Source organism: Culex pipiens, chromosome 2 (assembly GCF_016801865.2).
Source record: "Culex pipiens pallens isolate TS chromosome 2, TS_CPP_V2, whole genome shotgun sequence".
In the NCBI taxonomy this organism is placed as follows: Eukaryota; Metazoa; Arthropoda; class Insecta; order Diptera; family Culicidae; genus Culex; species Culex pipiens.
The window spans coordinates 216160183-216177688 of NC_068938.1; the positions used below are offsets into that span (position 1 = coordinate 216160183).

General features: G+C 33.6%; 1 protein-coding gene across 1 annotated transcript; it reads left to right on the top strand.

Moving 5' to 3' along the window:
• Window positions 1-442: 442 nt before the first annotated feature.
• On the top strand, window positions 443-13190 carry LOC120431050 (adipocyte plasma membrane-associated protein Hemomucin). The gene is made up of 3 exons (XM_039596204.2): window positions 443-923; window positions 12370-12428; window positions 12492-13190. The coding sequence occupies exons 1-3, from the start codon at window positions 833-835 to the stop codon at window positions 12894-12896; spliced, it is 555 nt and encodes a 184-aa protein (XP_039452138.1). The 5' UTR covers window positions 443-832; the 3' UTR covers window positions 12897-13190.
• The last annotated feature ends 4316 nt before the right edge of the window (window positions 13191-17506 follow it).

Consider the following 17506-nt stretch of genomic DNA (forward strand, 5'->3'; position numbering starts at 1 on the left):
AACAAAACGTAACATTTAAAAACTCAAATAGAAAATCGCTGTTCTGTATGCAACAAACGTGGTTTTTAACTGTTTGTGCCCTTCAGCAACGACTTCACAGTTATTTCACATCTGCAATACCGACTAATGTGACAGAAGATAATACTCAGAAGTGATGCCAAACATATTACAGTTTAAGCGAGCAATGCTTTATATCGGCTTTTGAATGAAGTTTTCTATGTATTCATAAAATAGGTAAACCCATTCATGTACCGAAAGAGTTTTAAGAATGTTAATGGGATTAAAAACAAAATGGCAGTCTAAAAAGCCAGTTTAGGTAACCAGTTTCGACTCTATGACTGATTAACAACCTGTAACAACCGGTCGCTTGCCAACACTGCCAGGTACAGTGCAGCAAGGCAGGCAGAATAGGCAGAACAAAAAAGAACGACACAAAACTCGCCGTCATTCGTGTGCGGGAGTCAAATCGAGGAAGAAATAAGAGTGCTACACGCAAAAGAACCCTCTCGTCACCATCGTCATCATCGCCGTCGTCGTCGTAATTAACAATCAATTACGAGCCTCTCACATCTGGTCCCAGTAGCCTGGACACGTTTAGACCATACGCGTCAACGCCACCTTGGATTTCCGCGAAACCACCGTCACAACACGGCATAGAACAAAAGAAATCCAGGGGGAATTAGGCCTACTGCAATCGATCGATCGATTTCCGGCGACTGCCCGACCATCATCGTTTTTTTTTTACTTCTGAAGACAGAGCCAAACTAGGAGGAAGAGGAGAGAAGGACGAGGTGATAAAAGGAAGTTATCCGATCTTGGAGCAAAAGCAACGATGACTCCGTCGAGGTTTGCACTGGTCGTTGGCGTGTCCTGCCTGATGATGGCCACCGTGGCGTGGGGAACCGACCAAGCGGCGGCGGCAGGTGAGTGTCCGCCCCTTAATCCATTGTTTATCGCTTGTTTTTGTTTACCTTTGTCAGCTGTCAGCTGAGGGATCAGAGTCGTAGGTGGTAGGAAGTAGGAAAGTGCCCAAGTAACCACAAGCACTAAATTGAAGTATTTATTCAGTACTAAATCAGCATTCGAATGCTTTGAAGTAGTAAATAAGCTTTGCGAATGCCTCAAAGTACCAAAACTTTGCAGCATTACAACTAGCATTAAATCACCATTTACGACCTTGAAAATGTGCTTCAAAGCATTTGATGTTTATCAACAAAGTAACCCATCCATACGGGAAACATTTCAGCCAGTCACGCTCTTATTGACTTTTATCCTTCTCCCGTTATACTGTTTCAATAAGCGTGCGGGCTAAGGCGCATTTCCCCCAGTGTGCAACAGTTTTATTTTTGCGTGAACTGTGTTCAATTCCCGCTGACTGAAGTGTTTTTTTGTTTATTTTTTTTGTGGAAAACTGCAGCCTGTTATTAAGCCAATTTTTTCAAAACATATGCCCATATCACAAAGGACATTATCAAAAGTTCTCTGGTAAATTGAATGACTTTTCTCGCAAGCAAAAAGCTGCTTTCCGGAAGTCTGATACACTTTGTGTAATTTTGTCAAACGTGGACCGTTAGCCGTTAGCCAGTGCTTGTCCCTTTTAACCCGTAATTAATTGTACTTGACTGGCTGGCCGCAATTTGCTGAGTGATAATCGATAATTTCCGTCCAACGAAATGACAACGGAAACTCGAAACAGCAGAAAGAAAGTCTAAATTAAAGTTCGATGCATCAACCACATCGATCAAAACTTTCAAAACAAACACCCATTTCAGTATACATCAGTTGGCTGGCGCGCATCCTGGAGATCGACGAGAAAAATGCAAGAATAACATCAAAGTGTCACACTCACACATGACACGCAACAGGAGAAAAAAAACAAAGGAGGCCCACCACCAAGTGTGTGGAGCAGCTAGCTGTCCTTTTTTTCCCCCAGCCTTGACGTCGATAAAGCAGTTTTTTTTGTTCGAGCTTTCGGTGAGGCATTAAATCGGCATCACTGTGCGCCACTTGAAATATTTCTCAAGGGAAAAGTGCTGATTTAATGTTTTGAAGCATTATTTGCTGGTATTAAATGCCAATATAATGCTGATTTAATGCCGCTATTTAGTGCCTCGCGGTTACTTGGGTGGGGCATGGTGTCAAGGGTAAAGTGGGCATCGTGGGTTTATTTTTTCGTAGAGGTTCAAGGCAGGAAGGAGCCACGATGAATCATCTCCCGGGGAACTTTCTTCCCGCACACAAACTTGACACACATATTATTAGTTTGACGGTGGTATTGTGTGCTGCAGCAGCCAGCAACATATGCAAATCTTTTCAGCTTTAGAAACGCAATTTCGCCATCGAAGGGGGTGAGCGATGTGAGCACCATGTTGGCTTGTGATAAAGGGTTGACTGATTAGTCACGATGTCACGGAAAGCTTAAAAAAAATTAATATTGTAAATTTATGATTGAATTTTTGTCATATATTTAATTTCCTTGATTCTCTCAATTTAATCTTGTAGAAAAATATTGAAGGTATGGCAACCTTGTCTTACATTATATCAGGGTGGCCACTCAAGTCGGAAAATCGGGAAAGTTAAGAAATAGTCGGGAATTCGAAAAAATCCGCTAAAAATTGGGAAAAGTCGGGAATTTGTGATTTTTTGTCAAAAAGTCGGAAAAAGTCGGGAAACCCAAGCATACTTGTTAAATATTATTTTCTAACTCTTGAATAATGCTGTACACTCAACCCCCGGTGGTTGGTCACTTTTTCGTTTGACACTTTTTTACTTTGTACCCGTTGGTTGGTCAAAGTTAAACTAAAAAGTGACGAACTGTCACTTTTTACACGGCGCTCACACACACTTTCAAAACAAACGTTTGGTAGTGTGTGTGAACTCCGTGTAAAGGGGTGTCAAACTAAAAAGTGGAAAGTTCGTTTGACAATAGTTGGTGTCAAACCATCGGGGTTTGAGTGTAATATTTTGCACAATTTTCAAATTAAATTCACTCAATTCTTCTTTAGTAACTTACTTAAAATGGAAGGTTACTTTCACTATTTCAATTTATTTGATAATGAAAAATCTCTGTAAGACATTAAAAAACCTTATTAATGTTGGAGGCTTTTGACACAGATTTTCGTTACATTTTTTATGAATCAAAAGATTTTCATTCATTTTTGTTTATAAAACCAAGAGCAAACAATTATTTTAAGAATAGAGTCAATAAGCATTTTTAAATGTAAATTCACTAAGTCATTTGAAATATTTATTTCCAAATGTTTCCCTTGAACTTTTATGGGAGTATTGGTGAATCTATAGATAAAGCATGACTTCCAGTAAACGGAAAACTTAAATATTGAATAAAATCCAATCGTTGTTCGTCCATGTTGAATGAAAAAAAAAATTAAAATCATGAACATAAAAATTGAAAATGCAATAAAAAACAAGACATCAAAGCTGCTGCAAATGCAAGAAAACTTGGTTTATATATTTTAAAAACCATTTAAAAAAATAAAATATATAAAAAAATAATATTTAATATTTTTAATAAATTTAAAATAAATTAAGAATACAATTTTAAATTCAGTTATCTTTAACTATTTGCCATTTCCAGTTGAAACGAAATATAAAAAAAAAACTATTCGATTGCCAATTTTAAAAATAAACATTTAAATTGTAGTATTGTTAGGCATTTGGTTAATTTTTCAAACACTAATTGTTTATGTTTCTACTCTGAATCAAATAATTAATGCTCCCATTTTTTTATTTTTTTTTTAAGGCATTTGTGATAAGTTGCTGTTTTCAAAGAAAATTGTCAATAGTTTGATTTAGTATTTTTTTCGATGGTTAATAATGATTTTTTATGAAGAGTTTTTTGTTTGAAATCATTCTTTAGATTAGAAATACCTATTATTTCAGTTTCTGAAAAAATCGGGAAAAAGTATGTATTATAAATTAAATAATTAAATACTAATCACATTTTCCATACGAGTTTGTATGGGGAAGTCACTTTTGATTTATTGCCAAATTGAGCATATAAGCTATTAAAATGCTTTATGTCAATATTATAGACGTATTGACCAATTTTTAGCGATAAATTTGGTAGCAATAACAAGTTTAGAGCTTTCTGTATCCCAGATTTTTTTTAATTTGTTCTGAGCGAGTTTAAATATATATTTTCAACTGCTCAACATTCAAATCTGGTTTTGCTCGCTCAAAACATCTCTGAGTTACGATAATTTCATAATAACAGATTGCAGGGCAAAACATTGACCAAACGAGTTTCTCTCTTTTTTCGATGTTATCTCTGCTTTGCTCTCGTTTGCTCGAGAGAGCAAGAGTACGAACTGTAGAAATTGAAACAAGTTGATAAACTTAGAGAAATGTGAGCTATACTTATTTTTTTTAAATTGATTTTTAAAATGCAACCATCTGTTCAACACACTTTTGTGCCGCCGTGACCGTGAATTTCCCCTGCCCGTGAAAGGTCACCAAGCGCCACGCATAACCGTGTGTACTCGCGCAATTTACACACTACTGGCTGCAAAGAGATTCTTTATTTGCCACTTTATCAATTCTGCGACGACGACGAACACCGACTCGTCTCTTTGCAATGTTCGTTGTATTAGTTCACTCGTTCGATAGTTTTCATGTTGTGCTGTTTGAGCTGATTTATCACTTTCCGATGCGATACTATTTCGCTTTGGTTTGCACTTTAGAGAGGGGGAGAGAGAGAGAGAGAGAGGCGCGCACTAAATGCACGTAATAGTTGGCAAGATTGTTGTTTTCCAACTGGTGCACACATTGAATGAGAGAAATAGAGTTGGACAGGGGCCGGCTTTTTTCTCAGAATGTGATGACATTGGAAATAAACCTGATAAGAGTTCCCCCCCTCCCCATCCCACACTACTAAAAGGTTGGGATTAGTGATGGCGATTCCTGGAATCGAACACTAACGGGAAGTTTGTGGGTGGTTGAAGAGTCGACTGGAAGGAGGCTAACCAACCAAAGTTGACTTGCAGTAGAAATGACGTGGTTTAGTGGGGACTACCAACACACTTTCTCTGGATCAATATTCCGCTCCGAACAGAAGCTTCAAGAGCATGGTTTGAATAACTAATTTAGCCTATCTGGAAGGCAGGTTAATGGTCTCGTGGTTGCAATTCGGATTATTTCCATTGGTTAAATCAAATACAGTCCAGACTCCATTATCTGAAGCCTCCATTATCCGATGTTTCGATTATCCAAAGGTTTCTATAGGACTTCGAATAATCGAATCACAAACTTTTTTTTTTCTTGTTTTAAACATCAAATTCGAGTTCTGCGACCTTAAGCTGTGGTCCTTAAGCTCGACAATAAAAAAATAGACAACGAAAAAAATTGTTTTCGTGATTCGATTATCCGAAGTAAAATCGAGTCTGGACTGTAAAAATAATACTCAGGATTTTTTATATTTTCCATGCCCAATACAAATTTATTTAAAAAGGCATGTTTTCCCTCCTCTCACCTTATTTAATTTTTTTCCTAAGAAATCAGGGGCTTAAAAATATCTTAATAAAGATTTAAGAAGTAAAACCCTACACAATCACCTGTATCCAGCCTCGATTATCCGAAATCCGTGGAAAAAAATCACTTCGGATAATCGAGCCTTCGAAATTTTTCGCCGTATGATTTTTGATTGATGATCTTGAATTACACAAAAGTGATTTAGAATTTTTAAATCCAAGATGGTGGCCAAAATGGCGATAGTTAAATAGTGAGAAAAATCTTTTGGTAATTTAATAGGCAATCAACCAATCGTTATTTTTCAATTATAATGAAAATGAACGAAAAAAATATTAAATTGAATACTCTTGTTTTTTTAACTAAATTTTTTAATATTTTTTTTTATACATATTTCAAATGTCAGGAGTTCAAATCCCGAGGTGGAAGGCTTCTAAGTGCAAAATAAGTTTGCATTATAACTTTTAAATTTATTGGGAATTTTTATGTTTTGCTATCTTTACAGTTAAAATCTACTTAACCCTCTACTGCCCAAATTTCTTTTCGAATATTTTTATTTTTCCCGTGTTCTGGAGGTCATTTTGAGCAACTTTTGTTCTACGAAAAACTTTACTTCTCTTGTTTTATCTTTTTCTTGTTTAATTTTTAGTATTTTAATTTGCATTTATCTTGTTAAGTTTATGTTTGTTTTCGGTAGTATTTGGCCTAGTCTACCACCTCCTATCATTACATCTTGCCTATCTATTTTTTTTCATGTTTTAACAGTAACTTTTTCAATTTTTTGCATGTTTTTCACATATTCTGCTATAAAATTGCACCATTATCATTTAAATTGTAAATAAATGCGTAGAGGCATAGTCTGAGGCACTAGAAAAAATACTGCATACTTCTTTTTACTTAAAGTATAGGAAATGTTAGTAAAAAACACAGCCAAAGTTGACCCCTAAAAAAATGACATTTTTAAAAACATTGGCGAAGTCACATTAAACAAGTAAAACTTCCAACCCATAAATTTTCTAAAATTTTAAGAGTTCTTCTTTCCAATGCTTTTTAAAGATCAAAAATTGGTTGAAAAATTGATTTTTGGCGATTTTTTAAATCAAAGCCCGTCTAAAGGCGGGGTTGGGTTGTACAGGGTTAAGTCAATTGTAAACGTTAAGCTCATTCCAAAAATGGTTTATAATTTTTTTACGAAATTATAGTCACATATCAACTATCACATTCATGCATTCAATAAATTGATTTTCAACAATTTTTTTTTTTTGTTGTATTATCGGGGGTTTAAGCATGGATGAATCATTATAGTTTTATTAACGGAAAAAAACATAAATTTAAACTTATTTTTTTAAGAATTATTAAATCGCATTACAGATTAGTCAAAGCGCCGTTTTACATGATCATTCAAAATGGGTCCGTGGGCCAAAAAAATAACCTCACGGGCAGCGTTTGGCCCGCGGGCCATACTTTGGTCACCCCTATTATCACTCGAGTGTACAGTAGGGTGCCCAGAAAAAATGACCCCTGCTCCACAAGCGGAAAACAGTTTATTGAGTTATTTTAAGCATCTGCAAATTTTGAGCAAAATTGGTTGATGTTAACCCATTGATACCCGAGCCTAAAGTTGGTGAAAAAAATGTTTTTCATACAAAAATGACTTTTTTGAATCGATAATAACTTTTTTGGATCGAGTTTTACAGCTTTGGTTTGTTCTACAAAGTTGTAGAGCATTAAATGTTCAAAGAGAATCTCACTTTTGGGGATATTTGGATGGACGTAGCGTACCCTGCAAACCAATCCGTAAGAAATTTGGATTTTCCATACATTTTTTCGATTTTTCCCATACAAATTTCACCTTCGAATATCAATGGGTAAATGTTGACCGATTTTGCTCATATTTGGCCCAGAGTCCTAAAATAGCTCAAGGAACAATATTCAGCTTGTGGAGCGAGGTTTTGAGAAAAAGTCCCATATTCTGGGCACCCTAGTGTACAGTTTCTGTTTACGAAAATATGAAAATATATTTTTTTAGTAATATTACTAACGGATACGGATATCTTCTAAAATTAAGGTCAAAGATGGTGTCATTCACTCTTGGGACAGTGTATGTGAATGATGGTTCTGAATTCAGGGTCCAGAAATAGTAAATTGAATAGACAAATTAATCACCATATGTAAAATGCTTCTACAAATAACACAAAGAAAAACATTTTTTGATTGATACATTCTGAATCAAGATTTGAATGTTTTTCTAAAACAAACATGGCCGCTAAATGGCCGACCAGGAATTATACCTAGCGCCTTAACTGCATAAATTTACATGGTTTATTTAAAAGTTTACAATGAATTTCATTTAAGCTTTAAAAATATGACTTACGGTACTAAAAAATGTCTCCGAATTCGACATGATAAAGACCAAATTAATATAGGATTATTTTTTAATAGGTCCTATAAACATATAAAACACATTAGCTTATAGGACCTTCTCAAAAAAAAAAAAAAAAAACTCTAGAAATCATGTGGCGGAGGCACAGAAGAAATATGGAATTTATACAGCAGATTCAAGCTTTTTATTTTCATATGAAGCTTAGCTAAAAACTCTCAAGACATATTCCGTGTGCATGACGAAGCCTGATTTTGAAATTAGGCCGTTGCAAATATTTTTTGAAGTTTATGTTTCTCGTCTCTGGCCAAAGTCGAGGGTGGGGGGCGAACGAATAAAAAAAAAATAAAAATTGAGATTACAAACCATGGTATTGACATTCGAATGAAAAAAAAGTGTTTTAAAACGCATTTTACACCTGCCTAGATGTTTTGTAATCTTTAGTTTTCAAAATATCAAAGTAAATATTGGCAAAAAAAAAATTTGTCGAAAAAAAAATCTTTTTGCAGTAATTCCGGGATTCCTAAAAAAAACAATATTGTTGATCAATCGCAAATATGCTAAATATGATTTTAAACGCAGGAAAATCATTAGGCTGGTACAAATTTTATTTAAAGTTTTTGTCTCCGTCATTTTATCAGTAAAAAATCAATTCACAATTTCGTATTTCTTATGACCCAATAGAGTTTTGGAGTTCCTTTCAACTATAATTTGTAGTTTAGTTCTTTTTGATGTAATTGGATATTCTAACAAAGGATATGGCAAGAGAAGGGAAAAAACCTTCGAGATTAAATGTGCATTTTAATACCCTGAAAACAAATAACAAAAAAATGTTTAGACATTTTGACATTTTTGCCGATTTACATGTATGTAACCCCTTAAGCATATATCTGAGGCAGGGGCGCCGACTAGTCCAAAATGTTGGGGGGGTACGGTTGTTTTCCGAAATCGATAGGTAAGAGTGGCGATTAGATGTTAAAGTTTCTTGTACATCACAAATTTTAATTATTTTATTACGATGTGATACGATTTTTTTCATCCGGAATCATTTTTTTTAGAAAATAATAATTTATTAAAACGTGATTGAGAATGTTAATTAGGGGGAATTTTTTATATGTTTGGAAGGCGAATTCCTTCTCATTGGCATATTCTCACTTATTTTCTAGAAGTACCGTAAACTGGGGCGACTTTGATAGCCCGGGGTGACATTGATAGAAATTTGATTTGGCCGCTAATTTTGATACATCCAATGTAACAGTAATATTTTTGCATATATGTTCGGTAATAAGCTATCCCTTAATGCTTATACATGCTCAAAATTCTCAAAAATGTTTAGATATTAATTTGACGGGCATTTGAAAAACCTATCAAAGTCACCCCGGGCTATCAAAGTCACCCCAGTTTACGGCAACAGTCAATAATAAAAATAATCAGATATTTAGAAATTCAACAATACAAATATTCTAAAAATAAAAACAAAAGTAAAAAGCAAAAATTTAGATCTTCAGAAATTTAAAAATACAACTACACATTTAAAAAAACACCCATTTTTCAAATCTGCAATTCAGAAAAAAAAATAACAGATACAAAAAATTCAATATTACAAAATTTTAAAAAATAATAGTATAAAAAATTCTAGGGTTAAAAAAACTCATGGCTTGAAAATGTTAAGAAATCAAAAGCAGGTATTCAGAAATTTGAACAATCAAAAATTTAGAAATAACAATAAAATTCGATGTTTAAAAAAATCGAAAATTTAAAACTAATGATGCATCAAATAATTTTTTAAGAATTTAAGAATTTGAGAATTTAAGAATTTAAGAATTTAAGAATTTAAGAATTTAAGAATTTAAGAATTCAAGAATTTAAGAATTTAAGAATTTAAGAATTTAAGAATTTAAGAATTTAAGAATTTAAGAATTTAAGAATTTAAGAATTTAAGAATTTAAGAATTTAAGAATTTAAGAATTTAAGAATTTAAGAATTTAAGAATTTAAGAATTTAAGAATTTAAGAATTTAAGAATTTAAGAATTTAAGAATTTAAGAATTTAAGAATTTAAGAATTTAAGAATTTAAGAATTTAAGAATTTAAGAATTTAAGAATTTAAGAATTTAAGAATTTAAGAATTTAAGAATTTAAGAATTTAAGAATTTAAGAATTTAAGAATTTAAGAATTTAAGAATTTAAGAATTTAAGAATTTAAGAATTTAAGAATTTAAGAATTTAAGAATTTAAGAATTTAAGAATTTAAGAATTTAAGAATTTAAGAATTTAAGAATTTAAGAATTTAAGAATTTAAGAATTTAAGAATTTAAGAATTTAAGAATTTAAGAATTTAAGAATTTAAGAATTTAAGAATTTAAGAATTTAAGAATTTAAGAATTTAAGAATTTAAGAATTTAAGAATTTAAGAATTTAAGAATTTAAGAATTTAAGAATTTAAGAATTTAAGAATTTAAGAATTTAAGAATTTAAGAATTTAAGAATTTAAGAATTTAAGAATTTAAGAATTTAAGAATTTAAGAATTTAAGAATTTAAGAATTTAAGAATTTAAGAATTTAAGAATTTAAGAATTTAAGAATTTAAGAATTTAAGAATTTAAGAATTTAAGAATTTAAGAATTTAAGAATTTAAGAGTTTAAGAATTTAAGAATTTAAGAATTTAAGAATTTAGGAATTTAGGAATCTTAGAATTTTAGAATTTTAGAATTTTAGAATTTTAGAATTTTAGAATTTTAGAATTTTAGAATTTTAGAATTTTAGAATTTTAGAATTTTAGGATTTGAGAATTTTAGAATTTTAGAATTTTAGAATTTTAGAATTTTAGAATTTTAGAATTTTAGAATTTTAGAATTTTAGAATTTTAGAGTTTTAGAGTTTTAGAATTTTAGAGTTCTATAATTTCAGAATTTCAGAATTTTAGAGTTTTAGAATTTAAGAATACGAACAAACACGTTTTAAAATGGATTCCCAATAAATTCCCAAAAAATGCTGATTTCCTGAAAATGTTATATTTTTAGTATTATTCTCTACTCCCCGATTTTTAGGCATATTTTTTGAGGGTGCAGTTAAAATTTCTACTGCCTTTTTATTTTTCTTTAATCGATCATTAATTGCAGAAGGCGATACATTTGTTTTTTTTTAGATTATAATGTGGAATTGTCTCAGATTAGGTTTTAATTTGTCGGTTTCTCATTAAAGCGGTGCTCTAGTTTTCAAAAATTTACTTTTTTTGAAACAATTGTATTTTTTGGCTAAAAATGGTAAATTTATATGTAAATCTTTTCAAATCCTTTCTAAAATAACCCAAAAAATTATCGAATTTATTAGCATTTTTGTAAATGTAAAGTAGTCAACAAATGACCGTTTTGAAAAGTGTTTCAGTTTATATTCGCTAAATCCTAATCTACAATGGCAAATCGCAGACTGTTGCGTTTGAAAACTTGATTATTGTTTTCGCAAGAGTTTGCGTAAGTTTGATTGTAGATGAAGTGCTATGGGAAAAGTACATTGGTTTTGTTTTTGGAACAACATGCACAGATAGAAATCTTATGAGCAAATCCGTAAAATCTATGTTGACGACATCTCTCAAATCATTCACCGATGCCTCTGTGCTCTTGTACTAAGCTTACTGATTTTCCTAGAGAGCACAGTGGTATTGATAAAACGTTGTCGATTTAGAAAAAAAGCATCTAAATCCAGAAAATTGTAAACGATTTCGTTCAAAAAATTTCAGCGATTTCGAAAACAACAAATGTTTCTGAACTATTTTACGGATTCGCTTACAAGAATTCTATCCGTGTGTACAAACAATGTTCCATTTAAGTTTTAATTATTATTTTTAATTATTTCCTTTTTTTTATATTTGATATAAGAACATTTTTCTTCCAAAATTTCTGGGGGGGCACAATGTATGGGCTGCCCCCCCAGCCAAATTTTAGGGGGGGGCAAAAAGTACCGTGCCCCCCCAGAGTCGGCGCCCCTGATCTGAGGTATGTAATTCAATCGCTGAGCATTGGCTTTCGTCTGCCATAAGGTGCCCAGAAAACATGTCCCTACTGTTCCACAAAAAGAAAACTCTTTTTTTGGGTTATTTAAAGCATCTGTGCTAATTTTGAGCGGCTGAAGTTGGTGAAAAACATACATACATACAAAAATTATTCGCATTTAACTTTGGTAGATCAAGTTGTACAGCTTTGGTCTGCTCCACAAAATTGTAAATCATAAAATTTCCTATGATAATCTTTGTTTTGTTTGTTTTGAGTACACTCGAAATGCAAAACACAAATCGAAGCGGCCAGCCATGCTGCGTTGCGTTTACTGCAGTGAGGATTCTGTGAACTAAACAAATTTCACTGAATCATTCATTCAAAATCGTTATAATTTTATTCGTGAAAATACATTTGTGATTCTGCAGTATAAGTGCTACTTTTATTTGTGTTTTGAGCCATAAATAATGTCTTTTATTTAATACATATTATACATTATTAATCTTTTTTCAGTACCGTCTGATCCAACATCAACAACTCCCGCTGTAATTGACGATAAGAACACTACAACGGTAAGTTTGTCAATCTTCAAGCAAAAAGCGTCAACTAATTCATGAAATCCCTCTGATCCCCAGGTCGCTCCTGACAACACCACAACAACGACCACCCCCAAGCCGACCCCGGATAACAACACTACCACCACAACGCCGTCGACAACAACAACAACCTCCACAACGGTGAAACCCACGCCAGTTCCGGACAACAACACAACCACAACGACAGCCCCAACACCTGCTCCGTCGCCAACCCCAGTTCCGGACAACACGACCACCACAACGGCCGCTCCCCCCTCTCCATCCCCATCTCCGGTAACGACCACCACGCCGGCGCCCGCCCCCGGACCGGTTCCGCACTGCAAGCGCTTCGACGGGTACTCCTTCGTCGGCGGAATGATCCTCGCGTACGGTTCCCTCGCGATCGCGCTCGTCCTCTGGAAGTTCTACAAGGCCCGCACCGAGCGGAACTACCACACGCTGTAAGAAGGGGGTGGCGAGGTAAGAGCGGGAGAGAGCGGGACGGAAGTGTTTTTCATTCTAGACCAAAAAACTACACTACACTAAACTACACTAACAACAAGTCTTACTATAAACTGAACAGAATCTTTGATTATCACGCTGATTATTTCCTAATTTTGAATCTCAAAGTGAACATAACCTCAAACTCAACACGAGGACAGTTACAGACAAAAACATTGCTTGCGAAACTAAGATAAAAACTTAACTTTTTTGTTGAAAATTTCTCAAAAACGATAGTATTAAGATGAAAGAGAAAGAGAGTTGCTCAACTAAAACAAACTAGTGAGCGGATTTCCCCTTGAAAAAAAAAATCTGTATCTGAAACACTGAAAAAGTTGATAAATAAAACAAACAAAAAACTGCACTTTGTGTTGATTGATTGCAACATCAAAAAGATATTCAAAAGTTTCAATGTGTGAGCTCTAAAGTGAATAATTTGAGAAATTGGTGGTCGTTGAATTCTTGCGCCGTTCCGAAGACAACCCAGCGTTGTGTTGGGGTAAGGTGTCTGACTAGCGATTCAAAGGGAACGAGTTTGAATCTACTCGGAAACCACTATTTTTGTTTTTTATCAGAAATCTAATCTCAGTGATTTTTTTTATTATTTCAAACTTATGCAAAACCTTCAAATTCATTTTTTTACACGTTAAATAAACACTAAAACAACGGCATTTAACAAAAGTTGCAATACATTAGAGAAAAGACAAAAAGCGTGAAACAGCAACCTTAAACGAGGAAATATCTTATTGGAAAATAATGGTCTTATAGCAATTCAAAATTAAGAATATAAAAATTAGGCATTTCATTAAATTGGTTGCTTATTGGCTGTCTAGCATTGCCAAAAAAAGTCGTAAGAACATTGAAAATGCAAAATATATTTAGAAATCAAGTGAGACAAAAAAATCTAGATCATATTTTGAAAAGAAAAAGTAACGGAAAAACAATTCTGGATTTTATCCAGTGCACTGCAGAATTGTAATACGAAATAACTGTTCAAACAATCTGTAACGAGAAACTGAGAGAGCGAGACCGCAAAACGTCTCGACGCAAATTGAGAGAGAATCGTAAAGATAATTTCGCCAGAGAGAAGATTTTTCGCTCTTTTGCTGGTCGCACCATCTCTCTTTCGTTGCGGTATTGTGAAATGCACTAAGTTTGAAAAAAAGAAGTCCCTTTATTGGAGGGAAACAAAAAAAAAAGTGTTACACTAAAAGTCTGACAAAGAATCCTACTGGAAAAAAGCTCTTGTAGGAGTATCATTGAATTGCACTGAGACTAAAAGAAACGAAAAAGATTGCAGGAAAAAATGTAGGATGAAACACAAACAAAAAAAAAATCACGAACGGATGGAAAGTGCTCTTAATCGATACAAGAAATACAAACAAAGAAGACAAAATCTGTAGAAGAAAAACTGCGGTTCTCTCGAAAAAAAAACAAACAAAAAACAAACTAAAATCCATCCTGTTTACCATCGCTACAGATCTCTATGAATTCCTAAATTTACTTCTGAAAAAAACAACTTATTTTTCTTCAAAAAAGACCATTAAATCGCCATCACTGCAAAGCGTTGTTATCGAATTGGGTCGCAATCATCATCTGGTCTGATGGGTATAAAGTATTTTTTGACGATAGATGTTAAGAATTGGTCGTATTAAATAAATAAAAAAAAACAAGGAATAATTTTCGGTTACTTTTTAAACAATCGGAACTGATTGAACAACATGTATGATATCTGCTTTAGTGATTGATGTTTTTTTTCGTTTTCTTTTAATAGTAGCCTTTAAACAAGTCAAACTATCTTTTACTAGTTTTTCAGTCTTGATATCTATTTGTGTTTAAGAATCTCTACTAGATCAATGTTCATCAAACGGCAGAAGAGTAAAAAATTGAAATTCTTTACACGCATACACACGAAATAGTACAGTGAGAAACAATAGAATGCAAGCAGCAAACAAAAATGTGTCATTGCAAGCCCATTCTGTGAAGGTATAAAAGATTAATAAACTTTCTTCATTATCTCTTGGTAAAAAAATGGGTGAAATTTTAATGTTGAGAAAAACTTTCCCTGCAAACTTAAACTTTTTTACCGAAATATTACCGAATAAACTGAAAACAACCGAATTCGGTAAAAGCTTACCGAAATTTGGTGGAAAAAAATCATTTTTATCGTATGATCAATTTTCAATCAAATTTTGTCCACTTTGTCAATTTTGATGGATAGTTTACAGATTTAAACTTTTGACAGATCTGAACTTTACCGATTTCTTAACAACTGAATTCGATAAAAAAAAAGACTGTGTGGTGTGATGATTTATGACGTTCAGACGAATCGAGCACACGAAGTTGCAACGAACGATTGCCGAGCTCTTTCTCTCTTGTATTCTCTCTTTCTTGCTTGTGCGGTGCTGCGTGATGACAGCAATCATTTGAACGCACTCATGAAAGAGAGTGAGAGTGGATTTCCCTCGTCAAATTGAATGTAAAAGACCCAAGTATTTTTTTTTTTTTACTATGTGTTTATAATGCTGTAAAAATATTTTTGGTTTATTTGCCGTCAAAATCTTTTTTTTAATCGTCGTAAGAGCACTAAACTCATCGTAATAGCCGAATTCTACTGGACATTTTTCGGGGTACGTGCGGGTCCCCAAGTGCGGGGGTCTCGTCCGATAATTATTGGTGTATATGTTGTTGCCTCGGTTTTCGAAGACAGTGCCTTAAACACTTGCGAAGTAAACTCAGCTAGTTTGGTAAAGTCAAACGACTTCGTGACAACTCGTTTTCCAGGGAGAACGCTCGGTGCAGCGGTATTTCCGAGCACGACTCCCAGGGTCGCGGCAATCAGGACGATGATGGCGAGGAACTTCATCTATTATGTTTTTTTTTGTCGACTTTTCCAGAAGGGAACCCGAACTGTGACTAAACTGAGTAAAATTGCTGGCATTTATAGAAGAAATTTTGTTTTTTTTTATTGTTTCTAAAAAAAATAAAGCAACAAACAAACAAAAAAATAAATTGGAAAGTTTTAAAAAAATTTACTGACGCAAATGGATGAACTGAAACAGTTGTTTCAGATTTGGTATTTCCAACATTTGTTTTTGTTCTGGAACGTATACAGCATTGATTTAATTGTTTTCAACGTTTTTGAGAAATCGCATTTTGTGTTTTTTTTATTGCGGTTTATTCAAATTGAAAATTGACGTAAAATTAAATATAGGCTAAAAAACTAAGAACAAACCTTTCGATTCGCACGCACTCACATTTGACATCCCTATAAATTCAGAGTGCATTGAAATGTTTAATCACAGTTTAGGTCACCTTCTGGAACCATCAACATCTCGGAAAAATGAAAATCTTTATTTTTCTTGTCCTGATTGCCGTTGTGATGAGTGCATCTGTTGAAAAAAATTCCAACAAAAAAAAAAGTTACTACGAAGGCTCCACCATCAATGGCTACGTCCAAGGCTTATTATGAGGCTGTAAAGAAACAACGGGCTCAGATTTTCGCTATTTTTGCTGCAACGCAAACAACAAATGTATGCCGAGTGCAAGCAGAAGAATCAAAATACTCCCCAAGCTAAAAATTGTGAACTGATGAAATTCGAAAAAAATCACCTTCCTTATGACTGCTTTCAATCGATTGTTGTCTCAAGAAGAAAAAGAAAAAGAGAGACAAAGAGAGAAAGAGAAAGCACGTGTAGTCGTGTCACCCGGCAGTTTGAGTGTTGAGCTCGGCATGCTTTTGTGTCAACTTCGTGTGTGACTGACTGACGGTCGCATCCAAATGACGATCATGGCAGGCGCTGTCAGTGGACGTTCAACGATAAGGCGATTGCTGGCTAACGAGCTCTGTTAAATAACGTCATGATTCGAAATCCGGACACTTAGTAGCATATCATTTTTGTTATAGCTGGCAAAAAATCATGTAATAAGTTGGAAATGTAGAAATATCATCAGGATGTAGTATAAACAGTCAGTTTTAAGAAAATGCATGCAAAATATGTCTTTTCAAACAATTTTTCATCAGAATTTCAAAATTAAGATGACTTGTTGTGCTTCGAATCCCGGACTCTGATAAAAGCTGATTCGAAATCCGGACACTTTTGCTTCGAATTCCGGACACTCGATTTTACTTATGAATCGCACAAATTTGGACTGAAATATTAGTGAATGGCATTCTTTAGGTCTCAAATGAGCTGTTTACATCAAAACAATCGATAGTTTATATAAAAATTTGCTAGAATTTAAGGAAATCGTAACCATAAATTTCTGCTTTGCCTTCCCGGTGCTTCGAACGCCTATGAAATATTTCAAGTGAAATGTTTCGCATTTTTGGTAAACTTATAATTTTATTGTATTTAATTGTTTTGGCATTAATTACAGCGTTCAAACACACTTTAAATGAAAGTTGATGTTGGAGTTCATCAAATAACACAGTTTTGACATTCATAATGCGAACTTATATCCAAATAATTGATAAAACAAGATGAAGTGTCCGGGTTTCGAAGCGTCCGGGAATTCGAATCATGACGTTATCAGGTAATCTCTGTTAGTGACCGATCCTTTCTCAAGCCATG